General features: G+C 35.6%; 1 protein-coding gene across 7 annotated transcripts in view; it reads right to left on the bottom strand.

Annotated features, from left to right (window-relative positions):
* Positions 1-23800, bottom strand: part of PGS1 (Phosphatidylglycerophosphate synthase 1) — a 94494-nt gene that overhangs the window by 49092 nt on the left and 21602 nt on the right. For all 7 annotated transcript variants that reach the window (XM_090410917.1, XM_090410915.1, XM_090410912.1 and 4 more), the window contains exon 5: positions 8362-8543. In XM_090410917.1, coding sequence (XP_090267043.1) covers positions 8362-8543 — 182 coding nt within the window. The remainder of the gene's footprint in view (positions 1-8361; positions 8544-23800) is intronic.

Raw genomic sequence — 23800 nt, forward strand, 5'->3', positions numbered from 1 at the left:
TCTATCCAGCAAGTCCTTGGCCTTCCACGTGGCCTCCCACCCTCTGGGTTGGCAAAGAGGGCCTGCTGAGGGAACCTCTCTTGTGGCATTCTGACCAGGTGCCCGTACCAACGTAACTGTGATCTCTCAACACAGAGAAGCAGTGATTGAATATTGAGGGTTTCCCGAATTGCAGAGCTTCTGACTCTGTCGAGTTTTGTCAGCCCCGCAACCCCTCGAAGGAACCTCATTTCAGCTGCTTGGATTCATGTCCACATTCTTTCAGTCATTACCCAACTCTCATGACCATAGGTGAGGATGGGGACATAGACTGTATTGAAGACAGCCAGCTTTGCCTTCTGGCTTAACTCCCGCTTCAATACTACCGAACGGCCAAGCTCCTGCAATATTGAGCTTGCTAAGCCAATTCGAGTATCTAGCTCTACGTCCCATTTTCCATCATTTGTGAATATGGACCCAAGGTATTTAAACTTCTCCACCTGCCTCATTGGGACTCCACTTACATCTAGAGTGCACTGGAATGGTTGTCTTGAGACCACAAATGTTTCAGTTTTGGCCACACTGATCTTCATTCCAGCATCTGCACAAACAGTTACAAACCTATCCAGGGTCTGCTGGAGGTCATCTGTGGAAGAGCTAAGCAGAACTAGGTCATCTGCAAAAAGCAGACGTCCAAAGCTACATTTTCCAATTCTGACACACTCAGTGCCTCAGCTGTGCCTATCAATCCAGTCCATAAATATTATGAAAAGGAGGGGTGACAGAACACACCCTTGGCAGAGGCCAAAGGAGACTGTGAAAGGGTCAGACTTTGTGCTGTTTACCCTGACACAACTCTGGGCATTCATACAGGGACTTGATGGCAGCTAATAGTTGACCATCCCCTCCATACTCCTCTACTTGCCAAAGCTTATCCCGAGGAATCTGGTCATATGCCTTCTCCAAGTCCACAAAACATGTGTAGACATTCTTGGCATATTCCCAAGATTTCTCAAAGACTTGCCTTAAAGTGAAGATTTGGTCAGTTGTGCTTCTACCAGGACGAAAGTCACATTGTTCTTCCTGGAACTTTGACTCAACTATGCTCCTGCACCGTCTTTCCAAGCACTTAGCATACACTTTCCCAGGCAGGCTGAGCAGAGAGATGCCACAATAGTTACTGCAATCCTTCTGGTCTCCCTTCTTAAAGACTGGTATTATTATGACTGTCTGCTATTGCTTTGGTGCTCGCCCAGATAATCAAGCAGCCGGACGCACTCGAGTCAGCCAGAGAACACTGTCTCGATTTAAGGCTTTTAGCATTTCGGGCTGAATTTCATCATTGCCAGCAGCCTTGACCAATTTTAGCAATTTTATTGCTAAATGGGCCTCTTCTGCTGTGAAACTAGTCATTGCCCCGATCTGCACCTCTTGGATGTCCACAAATGCTGGGCCACCCAGGTTAAGAAGGCTCTCAAAGTATTCCCTCCATCTGTGGAGGATATCCTTCTCAGTTGTTAAAAGTGCACCATCAGAGGCCTTAATTGCCCTTGCTGTGCACGATTTCCTCCCTCGAAGGCAGTGGATGGTCTGCCAGAATACTTTGTTTGCATTTGCATAGGATGAGTCTAATCTTTCTCCAAAGGATTCCCGAGCCTTCTGCTTTGCTGTCTTTACTGCCTTAGCAGTAAAGACAGCAAAGTATTCACCACAAACCAAAAATTAGCAACTCTCTTAAAACCCACTAAATCTCTCACACACAAAGAAATATTAGAACACCACAATATAGTCTACAAATTTCCCTGCCAAAAAGACTGTGATACTATACAGGTTCTACCATCAGGTCTTTATGGGCTAGACTACAAGAACACTATCGCAACTGTAACATCCCTATTCCAGAACATTTAAACACAAAAAAGCGACATCAAAAAGAAAAATAGAATACAGAGTACAGGGAAGATAGAAATAGCAGTCCACGCCCTTGAACAGAAACATACCCCGCAAATTTACAAGGTCATAATAATAGACAAACAAGACAACAAAACAGTGCTTAGAATATCAGAAACAATTGCCATAAAATGTGACGAAAACTCAATCAACGTCCTACCTAATTTCCAAGTGTTGGAAGCTCCACAACATAAAAATTAGGTCATGACTCCGACCAATAAGCGACACAAGCTCCCCAAAAGCAGATACACCAAGCCGTCATGACATAGCCCTACACTTATCCTGAAATGTTCCGATGACGATAACACTATTGAAACGGCTCGCACCCCGTTAACGCTCTCCCCCGCCCATTTCCCATAAAACCCTTTCCCCAAAGAAGCGCTCTTAAATATATTATATATGTATATATATTATTTTTAAAAAAAAAAACGCGTTTTCTAATTAATCTTCCCACCTTGCCTCAAACACCCCCACGTTTCTAAACCCCCCCCCCTTTAACAGCCTAACAGCAGAAGTATGGAGAATGAAGACATCCTAACATCCAAACAAAGTATGTGCAAAATTTCTTCCTCTATTAGTCTGCATATATTTACCCTTAAAATACACTTATAATACCCTAAGAATTCTTGAGTAAAAAGCCAATGTATTTAAAATAAGGGACACTCCTAAACGAAAACAGGCAAAAATTGCTGTAAAAATAATAGCTTTTTAAGAGGAGTAACTTGGGAATTTCCCAGAAATAATACCTATACTTTTTTTTTTCCTTTTTTTTGTTTTGTGTGTATGTATGTGTGGGCATCAAAAAACTATTGCTTATGATATTGCTTATGATAGGAATAGTTAATCCTACATGCATAGTGTATTATGATTGTTAATTATGTTGGCCTACTTGTGAGATGAAAAACCTGAATTTTTAGGAGGAAAAACCCTGCCATATACATATGAGACTGGCTAACTAACTTTCACTTGAAAAGTCCTAATAAAGGTTCTTTGTATCCTGGACTTGAACCCAGGTCTTTCCAGCAGAAGGGAATCATTGAAATCAACTGAGCTATAAAAGATTTGGTAATAATTCTTAATAAATTATAATTTATTAAAATTGATTTTTATTGTTTTATTATCATTTAGCATATGGGATAAAATCATCATCATAGTTTATTCACATGTGATACAATGTGAAAAGAGAAGAGATTTACATTAAAAATTAAAGATTGCAAATTATGGTCTTCCAAGTCTCTTTATCTTGAGTTAACTGGTAAATGTCAGACAGTTTTACAGTTCAGCCTATTGATGGTTTCACATATGTATTGCCAAAATTGTTTTATTTATTAAAACAATTAACATGCAAAACTATTAGTTAGCCAATCAATGATGCTATCTGGGTGTAAATGCAAGTTCCTGAGATATCCAGGGGAAAGAGTATGTGGGTAAGTCATCAGTGATATGATGCACAGTACCGCACATGCAAAAGCATGACTGTGAAATTCCCCACAGATGTAATTAATAGGCACAGCTGCTTTATTCAGTCCTATATCTGTTTAGCTGGCTTGTGAGATCAAAGTAAATTGAATCCTGGAGGTTCAATAGTTAAGATTTAACTAAAAACTATATAACTGGTAAGTAACGATATAATTGGTAAGATTTATGCAAGTATACTTGAGAAATGGTTGAGAAGGATTACAGAAAAGAAGCTTGTTGAAGAACAAGTTGGATTCAGGCCAAACAGTGGCTGTCAGGATTAGATTTTCACTTTAAGACAAATAGTTGAGAAATCATAGGAATATAACAAAGATCTGTATTTAAGTTTTGTAGATATGGAAAAGACATCTTATCGTATGTCTAATTTGAGATACTCTTGGTACCAAGAGTATCTCAAATAAAGACTAAATAATACTTGGTCTTTATTTGAGTTGTAAGTCAGCAGTTAGAACTGAAGGAAGTACATGACGATGGTTTAATGTTAAATCTGGTGTCAGACAAGGACGTACATTATCCTCTCTGTTATTCATTATCTACATGGATCATATTATGAAGGAAAGTGGTATTAAACCTGATATCCAAACTTCTCAGCTGTTTACTTTATGCAGATGATGTTATATTTCTAATAAATCTGGTACAAGTCTGCAAGATTCCCTTACTAAATTGAATAACTGTGGTAATAGATATGGTATGAAGGTCAGCAATAACAAGACAAAGGCAATGAAAATAGGCAGAAGCATTGAAAATATCAACTACATTGTTAATGGAGAACCCATAGCACAAGTAAAACATTTCAGCTACTTAGGCACAATTTTTAGTGAAGATGGTAAATTAAATATGGAAATAGACAAAAGAATCAACAAAACTGGTATATGGTAGGAAGTCGACTGAATAAATTTGTATGGAATAAGTGAGAAATTAGTCAAAATAGTAAATTAGCTGTATACAGGACAGTGTTCAAACCAATTTTAACTTATAGATCTGAAAGCTGGGTTAGAAATAAAGCACTTGACCAAAGACTAGAGACCACAGATATGAGAGTCCTGAGATAGATTAGGGGCATGAACAGATGGCATCAAATAGCAATATCATAAAAACAAAGATATCAGGAAAGAACTTGACATTGTTAGCATCCAGGAATGTGTTAGCAGAGCTAATCTCAGGTGGTATGGTCACTTAAACAGAATGGTAGAGGAAAGGTTAGCAAAAGAAGTGTTCTCTGACAGGTTGCCAGAAAAAAGACAAAAAGGTAGACCAAGATATACGAGGGTGGTCTGAAAAGTTCTCAGCCTCGACCATAGATGGCAACACTATTGGCAATTTTTTTTTCTAAGTTGGTACATCTGTCATAAGCATCCATGTGTAATTGCAAGTCATTCTATCAAATATTTTGTTTATATAGCTATCTGAAGAAAATGTGTTGCCTGTATCCCTTGAAATGAATAAAATTGAGTATTGTGCACTTATAAAATTCTTTGTAAAGGAAGGTTTCATGCCAAAGAAATTCATTTTAAGTTCATAAAAGTTTATGAGCACTCTTTATTTGACAATTAAGAAATGGGCTGCCGAGTTTAAATGTGGCTGTATCGGCCTTGACGATGATCCACGTGCAGGATGTCCAAAATGTGTAACAACACTAGAAATCCTTGATCAAGTGCACGATATGGTATTGGATGACCAGCGAATCAAAGTGAATGAAATTTCTGAGACTATAGGCATTTCAAAAGAACATGTAGGATATATTTTGCATGAAGAATTGCATATGAAAAAGCTTTGCACAAGATGGGTGCCACACTTGCTCACAGCAGATCAAAAACACACTCGCATGAAAATCTCTGAACAGTGCTTGGAGCATTTTAACAAGAATAAAACCGATTTTGTGTGTCGATTTATTACTATGAATGAGACTTGGATTCACCATTACACACTAGAATCCAAAGAGTAGTCAAAACAGTGGACAGAAGTCGGTAGTTCAACACCAAAGAAGACAAAGTCAGTTCCATCAGCAATAAAAATCATGGCATCCCTGTTTTGGGATGCTAAAGGCGTTTTGTTTATTAATTATCTTGAAAAGGGTAAAACAGTAACCGGAGAATATTATTCCAATCTTTTAACCAGACTAGACAAAAAAATTCTTGAGAAAAGACCCAGTTTGCAGAAGAAAAAGATCATTTTTCATCAAGACAATACACCTGTCCACAAAGGTGTTTTGGCAATGGGAAAATAAAGGGATCTGCACTATGAATTGTGATAACATCCACCCTATTCTCCAGATTTGGCTCCCTCTGACTTTTATCTCTTCCAAAAACTAAACTCTTCCTCGCTGGTCAGCAATTTTCTTTGAATCAAGAGGTGATTGCAGCTGTAGAGGGGTAGAGGGATGAGATAATGGCACTGGAGCATCACTGGAATAAATGTATTAGTCTTAAGGGAGATTAAGTTGAAAAATAAAAATAATTTTGAAATTATAAATTTGTTTTTTCATTGTTAGGCCGAGAACTTTTCAGACCACTCTCATAGGTTGACTGATATAGTAAAAAGTGCCTTAGAAATATACGACCTGATAATGTTGGAGTCTTTACAGGTAACAGATTGATTTGGAGGAAAATTGTACATAGGAAGTTAGTGGTGATGTAAGTTTTTTATGTAGTACTATCATATCCTGTATCACATCCTTGAGGGTACATGTCAGGAATTTGATAATGATGATGGTTCAATAGTTGGATCTATAATCAAGTACTTGGTTACAGTTCATTCCAAGGTCTTTTCTTCTCCACTGTCTTTAGGACCATCATCTGGTATTTCCACAAGCCAAATTTGAGATCTGGAGGTAAGGCTGTAGATATCTTGATGTATACGAAGGTATATGCTATTTCTAATCTTATTTATTTCTTGGATTGTATCTTGATGTATCGGAAAGTATATGCTATTTCTAATTTTATTTATTTCTTGGATGGTAGTTTCTTCTCTTATGAGGAAGTGATGTGAGAAAGAACAGGTAACCATGGGAGAAGAGTAGATCACAAGGTACCAGAGATGGTTCTCATTATGTTAAGCTGTATGTCCATGAAAGCACTGTGGTGACTTTGGCTCTAAATTGGCAAACAATGCTCTGAAACTGGGAAGACCAGAGGCAAGGCTACTGTTTTAACAGTTGATGCATTACAACCCCAAGTTAAAATTTAACTACTTTATTTCTTTATGATATAGTTATGCGTATATATTCAAAATGTGCCATTAAAAACTAATTATCTACCTAGATATCTGATCAAAATGCAATTTCCATGCATATGAAGTTGGATGAAACTGCTAAAATAATAGTATTTTTTTGGAAATTTGAGTAAAGCAATTAAGGTGGATTAAGGCCAGTTTGCATATTTTGCAAAATGGAAAAATGAATTTCTAGGAGGAAAAACCTCTTCCATTTCCAGATGAGAATGCCTAAATCACCTTCACCTGAAATATTCTCATAAAAGATTCTGTTGTGTGGAAAAAAACTAATTTTCCAAGAAGAAAAATAACTCTTCCTCTTCAATATGAAACCATTTAACTTACCTACAGTTGAAAAGTCCTTATAGACTCCTCACATTCCAAACAGAATCATTATGATCCTTACAATCTATGAGGACAACCTAGTCCTTAGGTTGTCCTCATAACTGTTCTACGGAGGCAGAGTAGTACATGCAATTTACGATGATTGTGTTTTAAAGAACATTTTTTAAATTTCTTAGTGATGTATAGTTATGCTTTCTCTAATACTGTTTCTTCAAAAAGGAATTTAAACAAGACAATTTAAAATAAAAATTACTAATGTCAGTTATCCTTTGACAATAATCTTTCAAATTTCTTGAAGAGAAATTTGAGAGATTACTGTCAAAGGATAATTTAACCTTTATTATTTTGTTATTATTATTTAACTTTATTATTTTGTTATTATTATTTAACTTTATTATTTAACTTTTAAAATTTTCTTATTTTGCTTCAAAAACTTCTCATTAAATCAGATGCAAAGAAAGCTGCACAATATTTTTTTTACAGCTGATTTAGAAGTCGTTTGAAACCCCTTTCTATTGTGAAGATGCATGCATTTATTAGGAACAGTTTCTTCAAAAGGACCACAACTGCTGCTTCGCTCCAATTTAGTCTTCTTCTGAAACTTGTTCAGGATGAATGTGGAATAATTTTTAAAAATTTTAGTTAAACAATTTAACAATCTTCTCATTAAATCAGATGCAAAGAAAGCTGCACTTTTTTTTTTTTTTTTTGCAGCTGATTTAGAAGTCTTTTGAAACCCCTGGACATCAGACAGGCAGGACATATCCCCCCCCCCACACACACACACACTATTTAAGTTTGAAGAAATAACTTCACGCCAGATCTAGGATATTGTTAGGATCGGTTTATGGTGAACAGAATAAAATCAAAATATAGTCAATTCTCGTTCAATTCGTCATCTCAATACTACAATAAAAGCATTATAACAAACTAACAGAAAGTCTCAAATTAAGTCCATATAGATATAATGCTATGCTAAAGGAAATTCACTATGGTAAACTATCCACTTTAACAAACTATTTGTCTAATCCCCACAGTTCTCTATAGTTAGGGTTGGTTGTATAAATGTTCGAGCTGCTTCTATTTTTTTTTTTTTTTTAATGCTATGATGATCTTTTAAGTATCATCCTTTGCGATAATGAAAGTAGAAAATCAATCATTTTGAACAGCAGACAGAAACGCATAGGAATATGATACAAGATGTAATCAGTTTCCTGAAGCAATCCATTTAAATATATCTTATGGCCAAGTCCAACTGATTGTGATAATCAGAAACGAAATAACAATTACTCTAAGGAAAATTTTGAAGTTAAAATTTAAATACTAATTTGAAATTTTAAAACTATACATAAGTTGTAAAAATTGTAATACTAATAACTAAGTTTCTACCAGTTACAATACCTTCAGAGGGATGAAGAGACCATTTGGGATGAAGCTTCACAGAATTATCCTTCTCAAGTTGCAATGAAAATGTTGATACTGCTGATACTAAATCATCAAAGAAATTGGCTAAATCTGTACAGTCATGGAATACTACATACCTATCTTGGCGATTAGTGAAGTACTGGTCACTGAGATTAGCCCTACATCCTCAAGGGAAAAAAAACTTTATTATGCATAAAGTTCACTTCATCACCAAGCATATCATATGCAAATGTACAAAATATTTCCTTATTTTTTGTATAAAAAAAAAAAAAAAAAAAAATGCAATGTAAAAATTCAGCACTTTATTCAAATAAAAAATAGAAAGAATAATTGAACAACATAAGTAAACCCAATAAATTGGAGAATATCTGGCCTGGTTAGCTGAGTGGTGAGTGGATAGCGTATCCACTCTCTAGCCAAAAGGTTGTAGGTTCAAATCCCACAGTAGGCATGGATGTTTGTGATTGTCTGTGGAAATACCAGAGATGGTCAGCGGTAGATGGCGTTGGTGTAGTTGCAGTCAGTTGGTGATTGAATGGTGGAGACGGAGTTGTAGAGCAGGTGTCCTCCCTTGATGAGTCCTTGGACTCCCTGGAGGTGTCAAATAATAATAATATGGGATTAGATTATAAACTGCTGCATGGATTAGAGCAGTGTTTCTCAAAGTACACGTACCCTGGGGGTACGTAAAAGGTCTTCAGGGGGTACACGGCAATTTTTGGCTAGGCATCGTTAACGCATGGAATCATTATTAAGAAAAAAAATAATTATTTTAAACATACATATTTCTCAATAAATTATCACCACAATGTTCACGTCCTGGCGTTAGTAACTCGCTCCCGGCAGTAAACAACACGCCTTCCCCAACAGCATCACTATACTGAAGACAAGAAAAACAAGTAGTTTTATTGTCACTGAATTAATTTAAAGAGACATTTGTGGTCTGTCGGTACACAATAAATAACGGAAAAAACTCACGTAGAAAGATTATTTATTAGTATAATTTTCGCCTGTGTGTCACAGGCATCCTCAGTACATTAAGCTCAAAATTAAACACTAACTGACAATTCCAAAAAGCGCCACCTAAGTAGCTGGTGTAAGATAACTAAAAAGGTCAATAACTTTCCTAAAAAGGAAAGTTATTTTTAGGAAAGTTATTGACCTTTTTAGTTATCTTACACCAGCTACTTAAGTGGCGCTTTTTGGAATTGTCAGTTAGTGTTTAATTTTGAGCTTAATGTACTGAGGATGCCTGTGACACACAGGCGAAAATTATACTAATAAATAATCTTTCTACGTGAGTTTTTTCCGTTATTTATTGTGTACCGATATGTCTACTCACGGTTTACCTCTTTTAAAACTTATTTGTGGTCTGTGTAATATATTTCTCAACAAATAGTGCAATTAGAGACAACTAGGATAAAAACAACACTAACCAATGAATCCCATCTCCCCTCCAACAGAAACTGCTGTATAGACTCTAGCAAAACCATATGTTGTCGGTGCAACATATGGTTTTGCTTGACACTACCCCCATCGTGAATGTCTTAAAACTAAGAAATATATAGTGAATGTATTTCCAATATTATGGAATTCGGTTGAAGAGAATTAGCATTTCTACTCAACTGTTGGAATGCTAATTCTCCCTCTTGCTCCCTTCCGAATAACAATTCCATTACTTAAGAGAATGGGAAAGAAGATGAAGCTATTTGGGTAGATGCCTATGACTATGCACACAAGGAAACTGTTCTCGACGCCAAAAGTAATGATAATGAATAGGAGAATGTAACTTCTTGGTAAGTCACACCATTTTCAGTTTTTTTCTGAAAACTTTAGTTTCTGAAAATCCCCACACACCACGATTTTTTAGCTTTAATTTTGGGAAAAAAGTGCAAGTTATATTCAAGTAAATATGGTAATTTTTTTAGCTTTCCAATTCTTAAGTATGGATCATTGATTAAAGACTGGATTTATAACACACAAAAGAGAGTAATATAGCAAATACAAGTAGCTGTAAGCAACAAGAAAACATTGATATTGTATCTGGATCAAATGAAATTGATAAGGGTGTGTCGTCTGACATCTTTAGAGAACCAACTAGGAAGAAGATGAAAAATCTTCGTAAGGATGATATGAATTACTTGAAATGTGGATTTTCATGGATGGGACCTATTCCAAATTTTGTTCTATTAAAAATAAATCATATTTTTTGTTTACATGAACATATAAATTCAAATAAAATAGACATTTACAATGAAATATACTTTATTTATTTATTATTATTATTTTGATAAGGGGGTACTTGGTAATAATGAAAATTTAAGAAGAGGTATGTGGATATCTGAAGTTTGAGAAACACTGGATTAGAGGATGGCTGACTGACAGATATCAAAAAAGTGGTATGTAGATTTTTATGGGTGTGAATCTGCAAAATTCAAGGTAACCAGCAGTGTGCCTCAAGGATCGGTCCTTGGTTCATTGTTATTCAAACTGTGCATTAATGATATTGGGAAAGATTTTGACATGTGACATACAGCTATTTGCTGATGATGCAAAGATATGTAGAGTAATCAGGAGTGCTGCTGATATGCAGTACTTGCAGAATGATTTTGAATAGGCTGGAATTTTGGGCATGTGAAAATGGTTGTTATTTCAATGTTAATAAATGTAGTCATGCACCTTGGTGTGATTAGATATCCAATGTTATATTATATTGTATTGAAAAAACTGATGAGGCTAGAGATCTTGGAGTTTTAGTAGACAGGAAGTTGAAGTTCAAGGGTCGTATAGCAAAAATTGTAAATACAACTCAGAGAATAATGACAATGCTGAAATGAACCCTGACATGTAAAGATAATGAAGTCATTTTGCCTGTTTACAAGGCCTTGATAAGACCTCAACTGAATTATTGCATTCAGGTCTGTCTGGTCTCCTGGTTTCTGTGGTGCTCCTAATACAGTGGAGAGATGCAAAGGAGTGTGTCAAAAATGATATCAGGATTGTGGAATACAGATTGAGAATTTGTAGGCTGCAGCATTAGCAAATAGGAGAAAGAGGGGGATGACATGATCAAGACTTACAAAGTTCTGAAAGGGTTATACAAAATTTCAGTGGATGGAATTTTTCATTTTATGGAGGGTGAGGAAAGGATGCAAGGGCATCCATGAAAGTTGAGAATGGATGCCGTCAAGAAGGGGGTTATGGCTAGATTTTTCTCTCACAGAGTAGTGCATGATTGGAATGGATTGTCATTGGATGTTGTGTATGCAAGTAACATGAATGAATTTAAGAACAGATGTGACAGCTGGTGCAAATAATATGGTCTCACTCAATGAGTTCCTGACTCCTTGGAGGTCTTCTTAATAATAACAGATACAGCAATATAAAAATGTGCATGGAGAGAACAAAAAAGGTTTTCATCCTGAAACAAGGTACTCATTGCAATCTCTGCAATGAGACCAGTTAACTCATATTCATTTGATAAGTTTCAATAAAGATTCTTTGTGTCCTAAATGATTTAACCCAAGTCTTTACAACCAAAGAGTAATGGCTCAAGGTTTTTTTTGTGTGTGTGTGTGTGTGTGTGTGCGCGTGCGTTGAATACCACCTCTGAAACACATTGTGCATTAACACAATAGGTTTACAGACTTTCTGTAACCTATGGATTATCTAGTCTGTAGCTTACCCACAGCAGAGACCAAATATGATTATTTTACAAGCCACTTCTAGCCCTTCCTTAAGAAAGTAGTAGTCATACATCAGCTGATAAAATTCCTCTACCACTTAAAAGTTTAGTGAAAAAGTTTGAAAACAAGAACCAAACCTTAGAGAATGAATGACTGAAGAAAACACTCAGAGAAAAATGTGATAAATTTGTGATGGACATGAATTATAGAGCAAGTTCCTGACTAGTGTAGTCAGGACTGTAGGGAACAGGGAATATAGATATAATGTAATATAATATAATCCAGAAGGCTTAGTCACAAGGCTGAATTCCAGATAATTGGAGTATAGCTTTCATCAAACCAATTTATGAAAAATGAAATAAAACAGTGAGAATTATAAGAATGTCCTTAGTAGGCATTGAGGAAAGTTGACACCAGCAAACTTAAGAAAAATTTAAAGTAAAAACTTTAAATTTTTCTTATGGATAATAGGAGTTGTCAAAACTAAATATTCATCTTACGTCAAATAGTTGATAAATGTCTATTTAATTGCGTTTGAACTTAAAAAACATGATACCATGCGATTAAAATAAATAAAATAAAAACTATTCAAAGGACTAAATCTATATGGAGTAAATGGAACATAATAAAGAACAAAACACAACTTATACATAAGCTGCAAATCGGAAGTTTCAATTCTAATTGAAAGATATAATGGGATGTTGGTTTGATGTTAAATCAGATATAAGGCAGAGCTGTACGCTATCTGAAATGTTATTTATAATTTATGCAGACCATATTGTTAAGAAATGTGAAGATATTTGAACAGATTGGGATGCAGAGAGTATCAATTTCTTAGCAGTGATTGTTAGTGAACAATAATAGATGAAGAACAATTAGCCAAATAGTAGAGAAAAATATTTTTCTCTACTAACTCAGAAGCTTCATATAGGAAATTTATCAGACAGAAATAAGGAATACAACCAGGAAAAATAAAGTTAAAAGATTAATAATGATGAATATTCTAAAAGTAATACAATAAGAAGTATAAGAACAAAGGAATTAAAACTAGTAAAACAACTAAGAAAACAAAAATATCAATATAGAAGTGAAAACAAAAACAAGACTAAAAGGAACCAAAGATTATTTTTACTATAATTATTATGTGACACCTCCAAGGAGTTCACTGACTCATCACACAAGGGCACTCCACTCCACAACCCTCTACTTGATCTTCCATTTATATACAACAATACTAAAAATATAATAAATCATTATATTACATTACACAGTGGAGGAGACTAATAAATCAGAGCATAAAGTAGAGTTGGTTGGTCAGTTTAACTGACAATAAATGGAAATATAAAATTCAAAAATACACTTTTGTATGTGATTGAACTATACTTAAAAATAAACAGAAGCTGCTTATAGAGTATGCCAAATCTCTTTTCTGGTTTTCTGTGGCCTGAGATCTTCTGACCACTATCTCTCCTACTCTCTCTCAATTCTGAAAATCATTCTTACCTCTATGACTTCTTGTCCTTGAAACTATATTGCAATCCATTTAGCCTAATGGTGAAGTTATCTTTTGTCTTCCTTAGTGAATAATGGCTACAACTTCAACTAGCTCTCAGTTTCTGATTCCAGTAACCAGGCTAGAAAAGCGGTTGAAGAATCTGAAGTAAGCAACAACCTAAAGCAATTTTCTATCTACCAACCAGGATACTGACAGTCCTCAACACTCAGATCTTTTTTTTTTAACTGATTCTCTTGTGAGGCTTCAGATCATAATTTCATACAATTTTCATACAACAGGTATCTGGATCTGTTACATTATCCAGATGCAGATACCTATTTTGATCATGTTACAGAATCCATATTGGAATGAGAGCCTATACTTCCCACTCAGTTCAAAGGAAAAACATATCGTAAGTAGCTGAACCCTTTAATTGCTACGGTCGAGTTAACTCGAGCACGGAAAAAAAATGGCGCCCTGAAGTGGACATCCCTTACAGATTATGCAAATTTTATAAAACACTATTATTGCCATTTTTGTGAGTGAACAAGTGTATATCAAGAATGTATGAAGCCCGGACTTCTTAATTGTAAGAATTTTAATTGATTTTATAAATTTTTTGCAAAATTAATTCAGCACATGGGACAATGTCAGTAGAATATAAAATCAGCAGTTAAAGGGTTAAAAACAAAACCTCCAGCTTCATCCATAGCCCATTGTGAAGCATGCAACAACTGCAAAATAATGTTAACAGAGCTTGTTAACAAAACTAAGTAACTTTTACAGAGCTCAATGTAGAAAAATCATCTCTTGCATAAATGGTTGTAAAATCTTGCTTCTCTTTTAATTTTATTAATTTACTCTATATTTTTTGTCTATATTCTCTTATCTTTATCTCTTGATAATCCTTAATTATACTAAAACTTTATCTTCAAACTTAATTCTTTTAACTTCAATATCTCCCTTGGCCGATCTATACTTACAAGAACGATGCTAGTGGTTTGTGGGACAAAGGAATTACTAATGGCAGAAACCTATTCCTTTGTCTCACACTGGTTCTAATTCCTTTTTCGGATTCAAGGAAAACTTATTTTTCACTGCGCCACCCCGAATCCTAGATTAACAGATAGTGTAGAATCGAGGAACCAGAACACAGTTTAGCATACAATCTTATGTTACTGAGAGTTACGTTTGCAGTCATAGCCTCTCTATAATTTAATCTCCTGCTGTGGTCCGTAATTTATGAGCAAGTGCAACAGAGAAGAAAATCAGGCAAGTCATCAGTTAAACAAAAGAAACAAAACATTTAATTCAATTGAAACTTTGTAAGCACTAATTTACTTAGATTCTCAATATCTATCTTAGCATGCATGACAAAGAACTTCAATTAATGCTTACAATTTACATTTGAAAAACCACACTTATTCAATAACACTAAGGACAATTATTAGCTGAATAACTAGACTAGCTTCATGCGCTCTTATGCAATTTCTTCTCACAACATTCCCATAACCTTTTCTATCATTAAAAGACAATTCTAAGGCACCACGTACTCTCAATTAATTCACTTAACAAAATATTCAAAATTCTCATTATTACTTTATCATTCAAAGAAAACTTTCTCTAAAGTCCTTCCTAGAGTTTACATACATTCTTCTCATACACATATACACATAATAAAACATAGATTGTACGTTACCAATTGCTGGGGACTTATCTGGGCACTTTACATATCTCGTCTGGACAATTTCTTTCGACACCATGTTCTTCTGCCTTCTCTGAGATAGGTTTCAGTCTGCACATTCTTCTGCCACCGAAAATAGGTAGACATTGTTCCATGGTGAACTCGTTCAACATCATGGCGACATCTCCGTAAGCATCGACGAATATCTTCTGCTGGGCTGGTCGCCGTCCGGTAATTTGTTGGGAAATCTACGGCAAAGTTCCTCCGTCCTTGTCTCGAATCCACGAGGAACGAGGGGACGCCATGAGGAGGCTACATACACGTCAGTAAGACTGCCTGAAAACTCCGGAGCACAACTCCACACAAGAGCACAAGAGAGCTTCCTCGGCGCTGCTTGACTTTTTAAATTGCACGCCCCACGTTCACTCCATGTCATCGATTACTCCTCCCATTTTCTCAGAGTCACCTCACGTCACACAGTACTGCGTGCCACACACGGAAATCTTAGCCTACTTTTCTGCGCATATGAGTGGTGGGGGGGGAAGGTTATTTGCTTACGAAAAGGTGCACCTGTACTCTATGATGCAGATGTTTCGATTCCGGCCATTTCTATTTAATCGGATTATCTCTTTTACCCAGCAATTTATAAGTACTCACACTTAAGCAGTTTAGCAATTCTCAATACTTTATAATATCACATATTAAATGAAGGATTCTCAGCTTAGTAACATTTTAGTTAAATTTACAAGTCTAGTACATTCTGGTACATCAATAATTGATTCAAAATTGCAAGCCCATGTTAAGTCTGAAGGAATCGTAAATTAATTTCATTTTTGATTAATTCAGAACTTAACATGGTAGTCTGCTTTCTTGCAAAGGCTGTTGCAATTCCTATCCATCTGCACTTCTCCCTCTCCCTCTCTCTCACACACACACACACTCACTCAGACAACACTGCTGCAACATCACCTAAAGATAAAGCTGTACTCTTGACATCGCTCTTCTTATCCACTTCTTACATACATGACCAAGGCAAATCACCTCCAACTATCTAGAAAATGTACTGTTTTCCTCCTTTGTCCAGAAAGACATCAGAAGAATCATGAACAACCGCAATACTAAAAAGGTTTCTGATGATGATGATGATGATGATATCCTACCAGTTATATAGTTATTAATTTAGTTATATAGAGATCTATGTGTACTTCTGCCACTTAGACTGTCACATGCATGAATTAAATTAACAAAGGGATTGTCTCTGAGTAGAGCCAATTCCTTAGTTGCAAAAATCTGGAGTTACCTCCTCTTAAAGGCCTGGGAAAATTTATTTGTTCTGCTGCGCCACCCAGAACCCTTAGATTGGAAAACTTCTCAGCCAAGGAGTGAACTCTCAGACAGGCACTTGATCAATCGTTCTACATATATATATACCTAGTTTCCAAATATCAATACCTTCAGTATTGATATTTGGAAACTAGGTTTACCTTGTTTGCAGCCATGATCTTAACCAAACAATTAACTTCCGCTTAGGTCTGAATTTTAATGAGTGGTGCATTGGATTCATTAAATCATGCAACTAATTAGGTAAAAGCACAAGGGTTTATTAAGAAAATTCATATTATACATTTCACCAAAATATTTATACTTAATTAAGCTAGCATATTCCGAGATTAGAGAAATTAACATGTAATAAACTGCAATCAATACGGTAAGACCTTATCAAGAACATTACTATCAAACTTTAGTGATTTACCCTTTCAATTCCTTTATCTACAATTTCCTTCAGGTGTTAGTTTAATTATCTGTGCTTATGGTTATGCTTTAACACATCAAACTTAATTAACATTCCCAATATACACTGAAACACATTACTAGATCTGAAGCATTCATCTATTTGAATATATACTACAGTCCGGCCTATAAATTAACTAGAGTTCTATTAATGAGTGTCCTTGTTCTCTAACACACAATGATTCTTCTTTCCATACAAAATTAACTAAAGGTTTGTACTTTACCAGATCCGTGATTTCATCAAGCTTTTCCTTTAATTTCTTGTCTTCAGTATATTAACTCTTTGTCCGGACTGTTGATTCTCCTGGGCCTGGCTTGGATCTCGGCATAATGGTCTTTCCTCTCGGGTGTAGATGGGAATAGTTCAGCCTAGGTTGGTCCACATGGTACTGCACATCGATCAGCTTATGCAGGCTTTCTCGGCATGCTGCACTCATTTAGCTCGCTACCTGGCCGCTACTTCTCCGTCTATCTCATGGACGTCATTTGTATAATTCTCATTGCATATTTCAGCTGGCTTGGTTATCAAGAAGTCAGTAATATGACCTTTGTTACAACTATGCTGCAATTTTTTTTATTACGTTCATAATATGGAGTTAAACAAATATCCAATTTGCCAAGTCCAATCCTTCTGCTAATTTCTTTAAACTGAATTCTTTAACAGATTCATCACAATCAGAATCTTTGGCAGAACTTTCCCTGCCATTTGGTTCAACATCATCTATTAATTGTACCAGTTCCTCCTCATTTAAATCTATTTCTCTATCAATTAATTCAATAATTTTGTTTTCAACCATACTGCAAAAGCCCTCTAACTGGCCATTACTATAAAAATAAATTTTTTACATATAAAAAGCATTACATATTAATTATGTATGTAACTCACCAGAAAATAAGTGCTCAGCTTGAGATTAACACACTTGTGGTTTTTAATGAGCTTTCCTCACAGAAAACGACGACAATTTCCCCTAACTACATGCGTGATATGGGCAAACGCAAATTTAACGAAGATAAAATTTGATTTTTAAGTCACACAGTGCAAAATATACAAAAAGATAAAGGGTTACTACAATTTGTAGACCACGGTGAACAAGGATTACTACAATTTGTAAACCGTGTTGTATAAGTACTGCATTATACGGGGGTTATCTGTACTTCTAATTTTCCATTTAATCTTGACGGTCAATTTAAAGCACAAAATCTCTAGATTTAACTTGAGTGTAGTGAATAAAAAACAAGGTGAGCAGTCATTCTGTTCATGCAACAGCTGAATGCACAATGAGAATTTTGTCTGAATTTTGCAAAAGAATCAAATTTAAATGAAACACTGCTTTTATTAAGATATCACAGTCTTAACTTAATACGTACTTCGGCTAACAAAAAATTATAATATACAGATGTGATCCAGAGAAAGACCAACTTCTACCAGACTGATGGGCACAGTGGTTTCTCCAAATTTTTGCAAAAAGAAATAACTTCTTCTAAAGTGATTCTGTATTAGGAACATAATAAATGAGCAAGTGTAAATACTTTCAATACTCCAAGGATTATTGGAGATAGAAGGAAAGCCAAACAAGGCAGGTATGAAAACTGTGCAAATCACGGATATTAATTTCCCAACCAATTTTTCAGGTATCATTTGAGATGCTTGAAAAAATTGATTGGAATGATGCTAGAGCAGATAAAAATAAGATTTAATGATTTTATTTTTCACTAATTCCGAAAAGTAAAGCAAAATGTGCAGAGATTCTAGCATCAAAATATTGAGAAACAGATAATCTTAAATTCATTTTTCTAATACAACATATTACTTTGTAATCATTTCTCACACATTCATATGGTATGATGATGACAAAATTAATTCTTCTCTTATTTGAGAACCTTTGTACAAAGTTAGTATAAGGGTCAAAGCCTGATAAGTAGAAGAGAGAGATCTCCACACAGCCCTCTAAGTAATGCAGAGCACCAACTAGGGTTTCTGAAGTGCATCATTACTATATATCTACCTAGATACTGAGCAACCAAGGATGAGCTGGTAACATGAGATTAGTTTCCACCAAACTGTATTCTGTATTGGCATATATCACATACAAATATGATGATACAAACAAATGTTATGCTGGGTAGGGTGTTTTCCAGTTGGGGCGAAGCTGTATAACTGAGAGGAGATTTCCACATAGCCTTTAAAGGAATGCAGACAACCGACCAAGGCTTCTGACTAATGTCCAATCCTCACCTTCTCGTTGTGCACCCTGTTGGGTATCTACTTGGATACTGAACAACTGAGGATTTCAAATTTAGCCAACAAAATTGTATTCTTATTGGTTAAACCAAAATAAAAAACGATGGTACAACATGACAAAATTTCATGCCAGCTGGGGCATCGCCCGGTTAAACGAGGCCCCCGTTGTTTTTGCCAGGGAACCAGGGCGAACAGCAAAAAGTCAGCTAATGGAACAAATCTGAAAACACACCCCCAACTCAACATCACTAGAGTTAAAGATCGGTACTATCAACGTAAGAAGCCTGAATGGCAAAGAAATGGAGCTAGCTGAGGAATTAGATAAGTACCAGATCGACATTATACGAGTGACTGAAGCAAAAAAGACAAAACCTGGTGAGATATTTCTGAGCAATAAATACAAAATGTTATATTCAGGCAATGACAATCAAGGAAAAGGAGTAGCCATAGTATTCAACAAGCCAGGGAACCAGGCTTGTTGAATACTATGGCTTTCTTCTTGAACACGAGGCTAATCTTCTTGAATGGCAGTCAGTCTCAGTAATGTGGGCAAATATGAGAATGGGGAACTGGACAATGAGACTTATTTGTGCCTATGGTCCCACAGAAGGTTCTACTAAGGTAGAAGTGGAGGAATTTTTTGAGGCTTTAGAAAAAAGCAACTGACACAATGAAAAAGGAAAAGTTGGTCCTTGTTGGGAATCTAAATAGCAGAGTAGGAAATGATTGTCAGATATACAAAAATATTTCGGGAAAATTTGGAGAAAAGAGCAAAGCTAATAATAATGGCAAATATCTGTTAGATTTCTGCTTAGGACATGGAATGGTTATTACTAACACCATGTTCCAACATAAAAATGTGCACAAATTCACTTGGAGAGAAGAGGCGAGGAATAAGAAAAGTCTCATTGACTATGTTATTGTTGATAGTGATGTTTCCTCCCTGTTTCAGAACACCAGAGTGTACAGAGGATTTGAAATTGGAAGTGATCACTATTTAGTCTTGAGCAGGATAAAATTGAATTTCATATTGAAAAGAATAACATGCAAGAAAGCTTTAAAGCGAATAAAAGTTGAGCAGCTCTCAGATGTGAACTGTAGACTAAAATACACAAAGATTATTGAAGAAAACATGAAAGAGTTTGAGAACAGGAATCAAACCTTGGATATTCAGTGGCAAGCCATGAAGAAAGCCTTGATTGATTCAGCTAGAGAGGCATGTGGTGAAGTCGGCAAGGATAGAAAAATTAGAAATCCATGGTGGACACAGGAAGCTAAAGAGGCAGTGAAGGAAAAGAAAGCATATCAAAAGTTCCTGGCAAATAAGTCAGCTTATGCTCTTAAAGAATACAGAGACAAATGCAAGAATGCTAAGCAGTGTGTAAAACTAGCCTAAACAAAAGTCATGGGAAGACTTTGGCAAGAATATAGAAAATAAATCTCAAGAAGGTGGCAAAATATTCTGGAGGTTATTGAAGAAGCCTAGGAAGGAAAGAGTGCTGTAAAAGGAGTTAGAGAAGATAAAGGTGAAATGAAAATGGCAGAAAAAGATATCCTTGAAGTATGGAGAAATACTGCTAAATGAAACAAGCAGTGATGACAGCACAATGGTAAAAAACACTGACCAGGCATGCAGTAAGGAATACATATCCATACTTGAAGTAGAAAAAGCCATCAAAGGCTTGAAATGTGAAAAGGCAGCAAGAGTAGATGATATTCGACCAGAAATGCTGAAGTATGGTGGTATAAAAGTCTTACAGTGGCTGCACTGCATAGTTCAGAATGCCTGGACAGAGGGATGAATTCCTGATGACTAGAATAGAGCTCTCTTAGTACCATATATAAAAAGGGAAATAAAACTGAATGTGAGATTTACAGAGGTATTTCCCTACTGAGTGTTCCTGGCAAGATCTATGCAAGTATACTTGAGAAACGGTTGAGAAGAATTATGGAAGAGAAGCTGGGTGAAGAACAAGCTGGATTCAGGCCAAATAGAGGCTGTCAGGATCAGATCTTCACTTTACGACAAATAGTCAAGAAAGCATGGGAATATAACAAAGATCTGTATTTAAGTTTTGTCGATTTGGAAAAGGCATATGACAAGGTACCAAGAGAGAAGCTATTCAATACGCTACAGTTATATGGTGTCAATGGGGGCATTATATCAAGCAATACTTAGTCTTTAATTCTTGTTGAAAGGCTTATATGCCACTTAAACATGAAAGCTAATAATTAAGGAAACTGACTGCATACACTAGAAATATAAATTAAAAATAACTTTAATAAATACTTTCCGATATTTGTCCTACTTTGGCCAAACAGGCAGGACAGCAAATATCACAATCTCAGAACACAAGGAATACATCCGATTTCACCAGTACAGCCACTATGGGCTTGCAGACCATGCTCTGGATAACCGCCACAGAATAAGGTGGAAGAAAGCCACAGTAATACACCACAGCAAGTTCAAATATGAAAGACTATTCATGGAATCATCCTCAGCCCTTAGGAACATGCCAAACCTCAACAAATTTGGGTGCATAAGACTGCTCCAAATTTGGGAAACATATATCAGAACTTCAGCCCAAAGGCCAATAATTACTAATATAGCCCGCCAGGGGAGCACCATCAGGACTTTAGGAAAACGGTAGCTTCCTCGCTTCGTTTCTCATTTGCTGTTATGTAGCACTTGCGTGCACCTGTTCTTTATTTTAAGTTCCCAAGAAGATGGCAACGTGACATTGCCAAAATATCGGAAAGTATTTATTAAAGTTATTTTTAATTTATATTTCTAGTGTACGCTATCAATTTCCTTAATTATTAGTTACTTAGTCTTTATTTGAGTTGTAAGTCAGCAGTTAGAATTGAAGAAGTACAGGAAGATGGTTTAATGTTAAATCTGGTGTGAGACAAGGATGTACATTATCCCCTCTGTTATTCGTTATCTATATGGATCATATTATGAAGGAAAGTGGTATTAAACATGATATCAAAATTGGAGATGTTAATGTCAGCTCTTTGCTTTATGCAGATGATGTTATCTTCTAAATAAATCTGCTACAAGTCTGCAAGATTCTCTGACTAAATGGAATAACTGTTGTAATAGATATGGTATGAAGGTCAGCAATAAAAAGACAAAGACAATGAAAATAGGCAGAATCATTGAAAATGTCAATTGTGTTGTGAATGGAGAACCTGTGGAACAAGTAAAACATTTCAGCTACTTAGGCACGATTTTTAGTGAAGATGGTAAATTAAATATAGAAATAGACAACAGAATCAGCAAAGCTGGTATGGTGGGAAGTCAATTGAATAAATTCATATGGAATAAGAGAGAAATTAGTCGGAACACTAAATTAGCTGTATACAAAACAGTGTTCAAACCAGTTTTAACTTATGGATCTGAGAGCTGGGTCAGAAGTAAAACACTTGACCAAAGACTAGAGACTGCAGATATGAGAGTCCTGAGAAAGATTAGAGGCATGAACAGATGGCATCAATGGCAATATCATATTAAAAACGAGGATATTAAGAAAGAACTTGACATTGTCAGCATCCAGGAATGCATTAGCAGAGCTAATCTCAGGTGGTATGGCCACTTAAACAGAATGGGCGAAGAAAGATTAGCAAAACAAGTGTTCTCTGCTAGGTTGGCAGCAAAACGACCCAGAGGAAGACCAAGATATAGGTGGATTGATACGGTACAAAGTGCCTCAGACAATAGAAATATAATATCTGATAATGTTGGAGTCTTGACAAGTAACAGACTGATTTGGAGAAAAATTGTAGATAGGAAGTTAGTAATGATGTAATTTTTTTCATGTAGTACTATCATATCCTGTATACCCTCTTGAGGGTTCATGGCAGGAATTTGATGATGATGATGAGATTCCAACTAATTTCATCATGTAATGTAAGTGAACAGCAAAATGTGAGCTACTGCAACAACCTCAAATTCAAATGACTTGAAGAGAGGCATTATCAACATAAGAAGCATCAAGAGGGGATGTTAGCACAGCAATTACAGAATTATGTCAACAAACTGATGTTACCTAATCTAACCTGTTTTTGTCTTTTCTGTCTCAGTCAAAATAAAATAAAAATGCTATATTCGGGCAAGAATGATCAGGGAAAGTAGGGATAACAGTCGTGTTAAACACAAAAATGGAATTTCTTGAATGGCAAACAATTTCAAGTAATGTGGGCAAAGCTTTAAAAACAGGAAACTATACAATAAGACTTATGATCCAGATGATTCTAGTAGAGAAGAGTTAGCATTTTTTGAGACATTAAAGAGAATAGCTGAAAAAATAATAATAATAAATAAAATAAAATAAAATAAAATTGGCTCTTGTTGTATACCTAAATAGCAGAATAGGAAACAAATGATGCCAAATGCAGAAATGTCATGGGAAGATTAGGTCAAGTTATATGCTAAATTACAAAAATAGAAATTATGCCAAACTTAAGAGAATAATGTTTGGTCCTGGTATCAATTACTGAGTTTGAAAAAGAGA

Source organism: Typopeltis vanoorti, chromosome 21, assembly GCF_054136105.1.
Source record: "Typopeltis vanoorti isolate ZY-2024b chromosome 21, IOZ_Tvanoo_1.0, whole genome shotgun sequence".
NCBI lineage: Eukaryota > Metazoa > Arthropoda > Arachnida > Uropygi > Thelyphonidae > Typopeltis > Typopeltis vanoorti.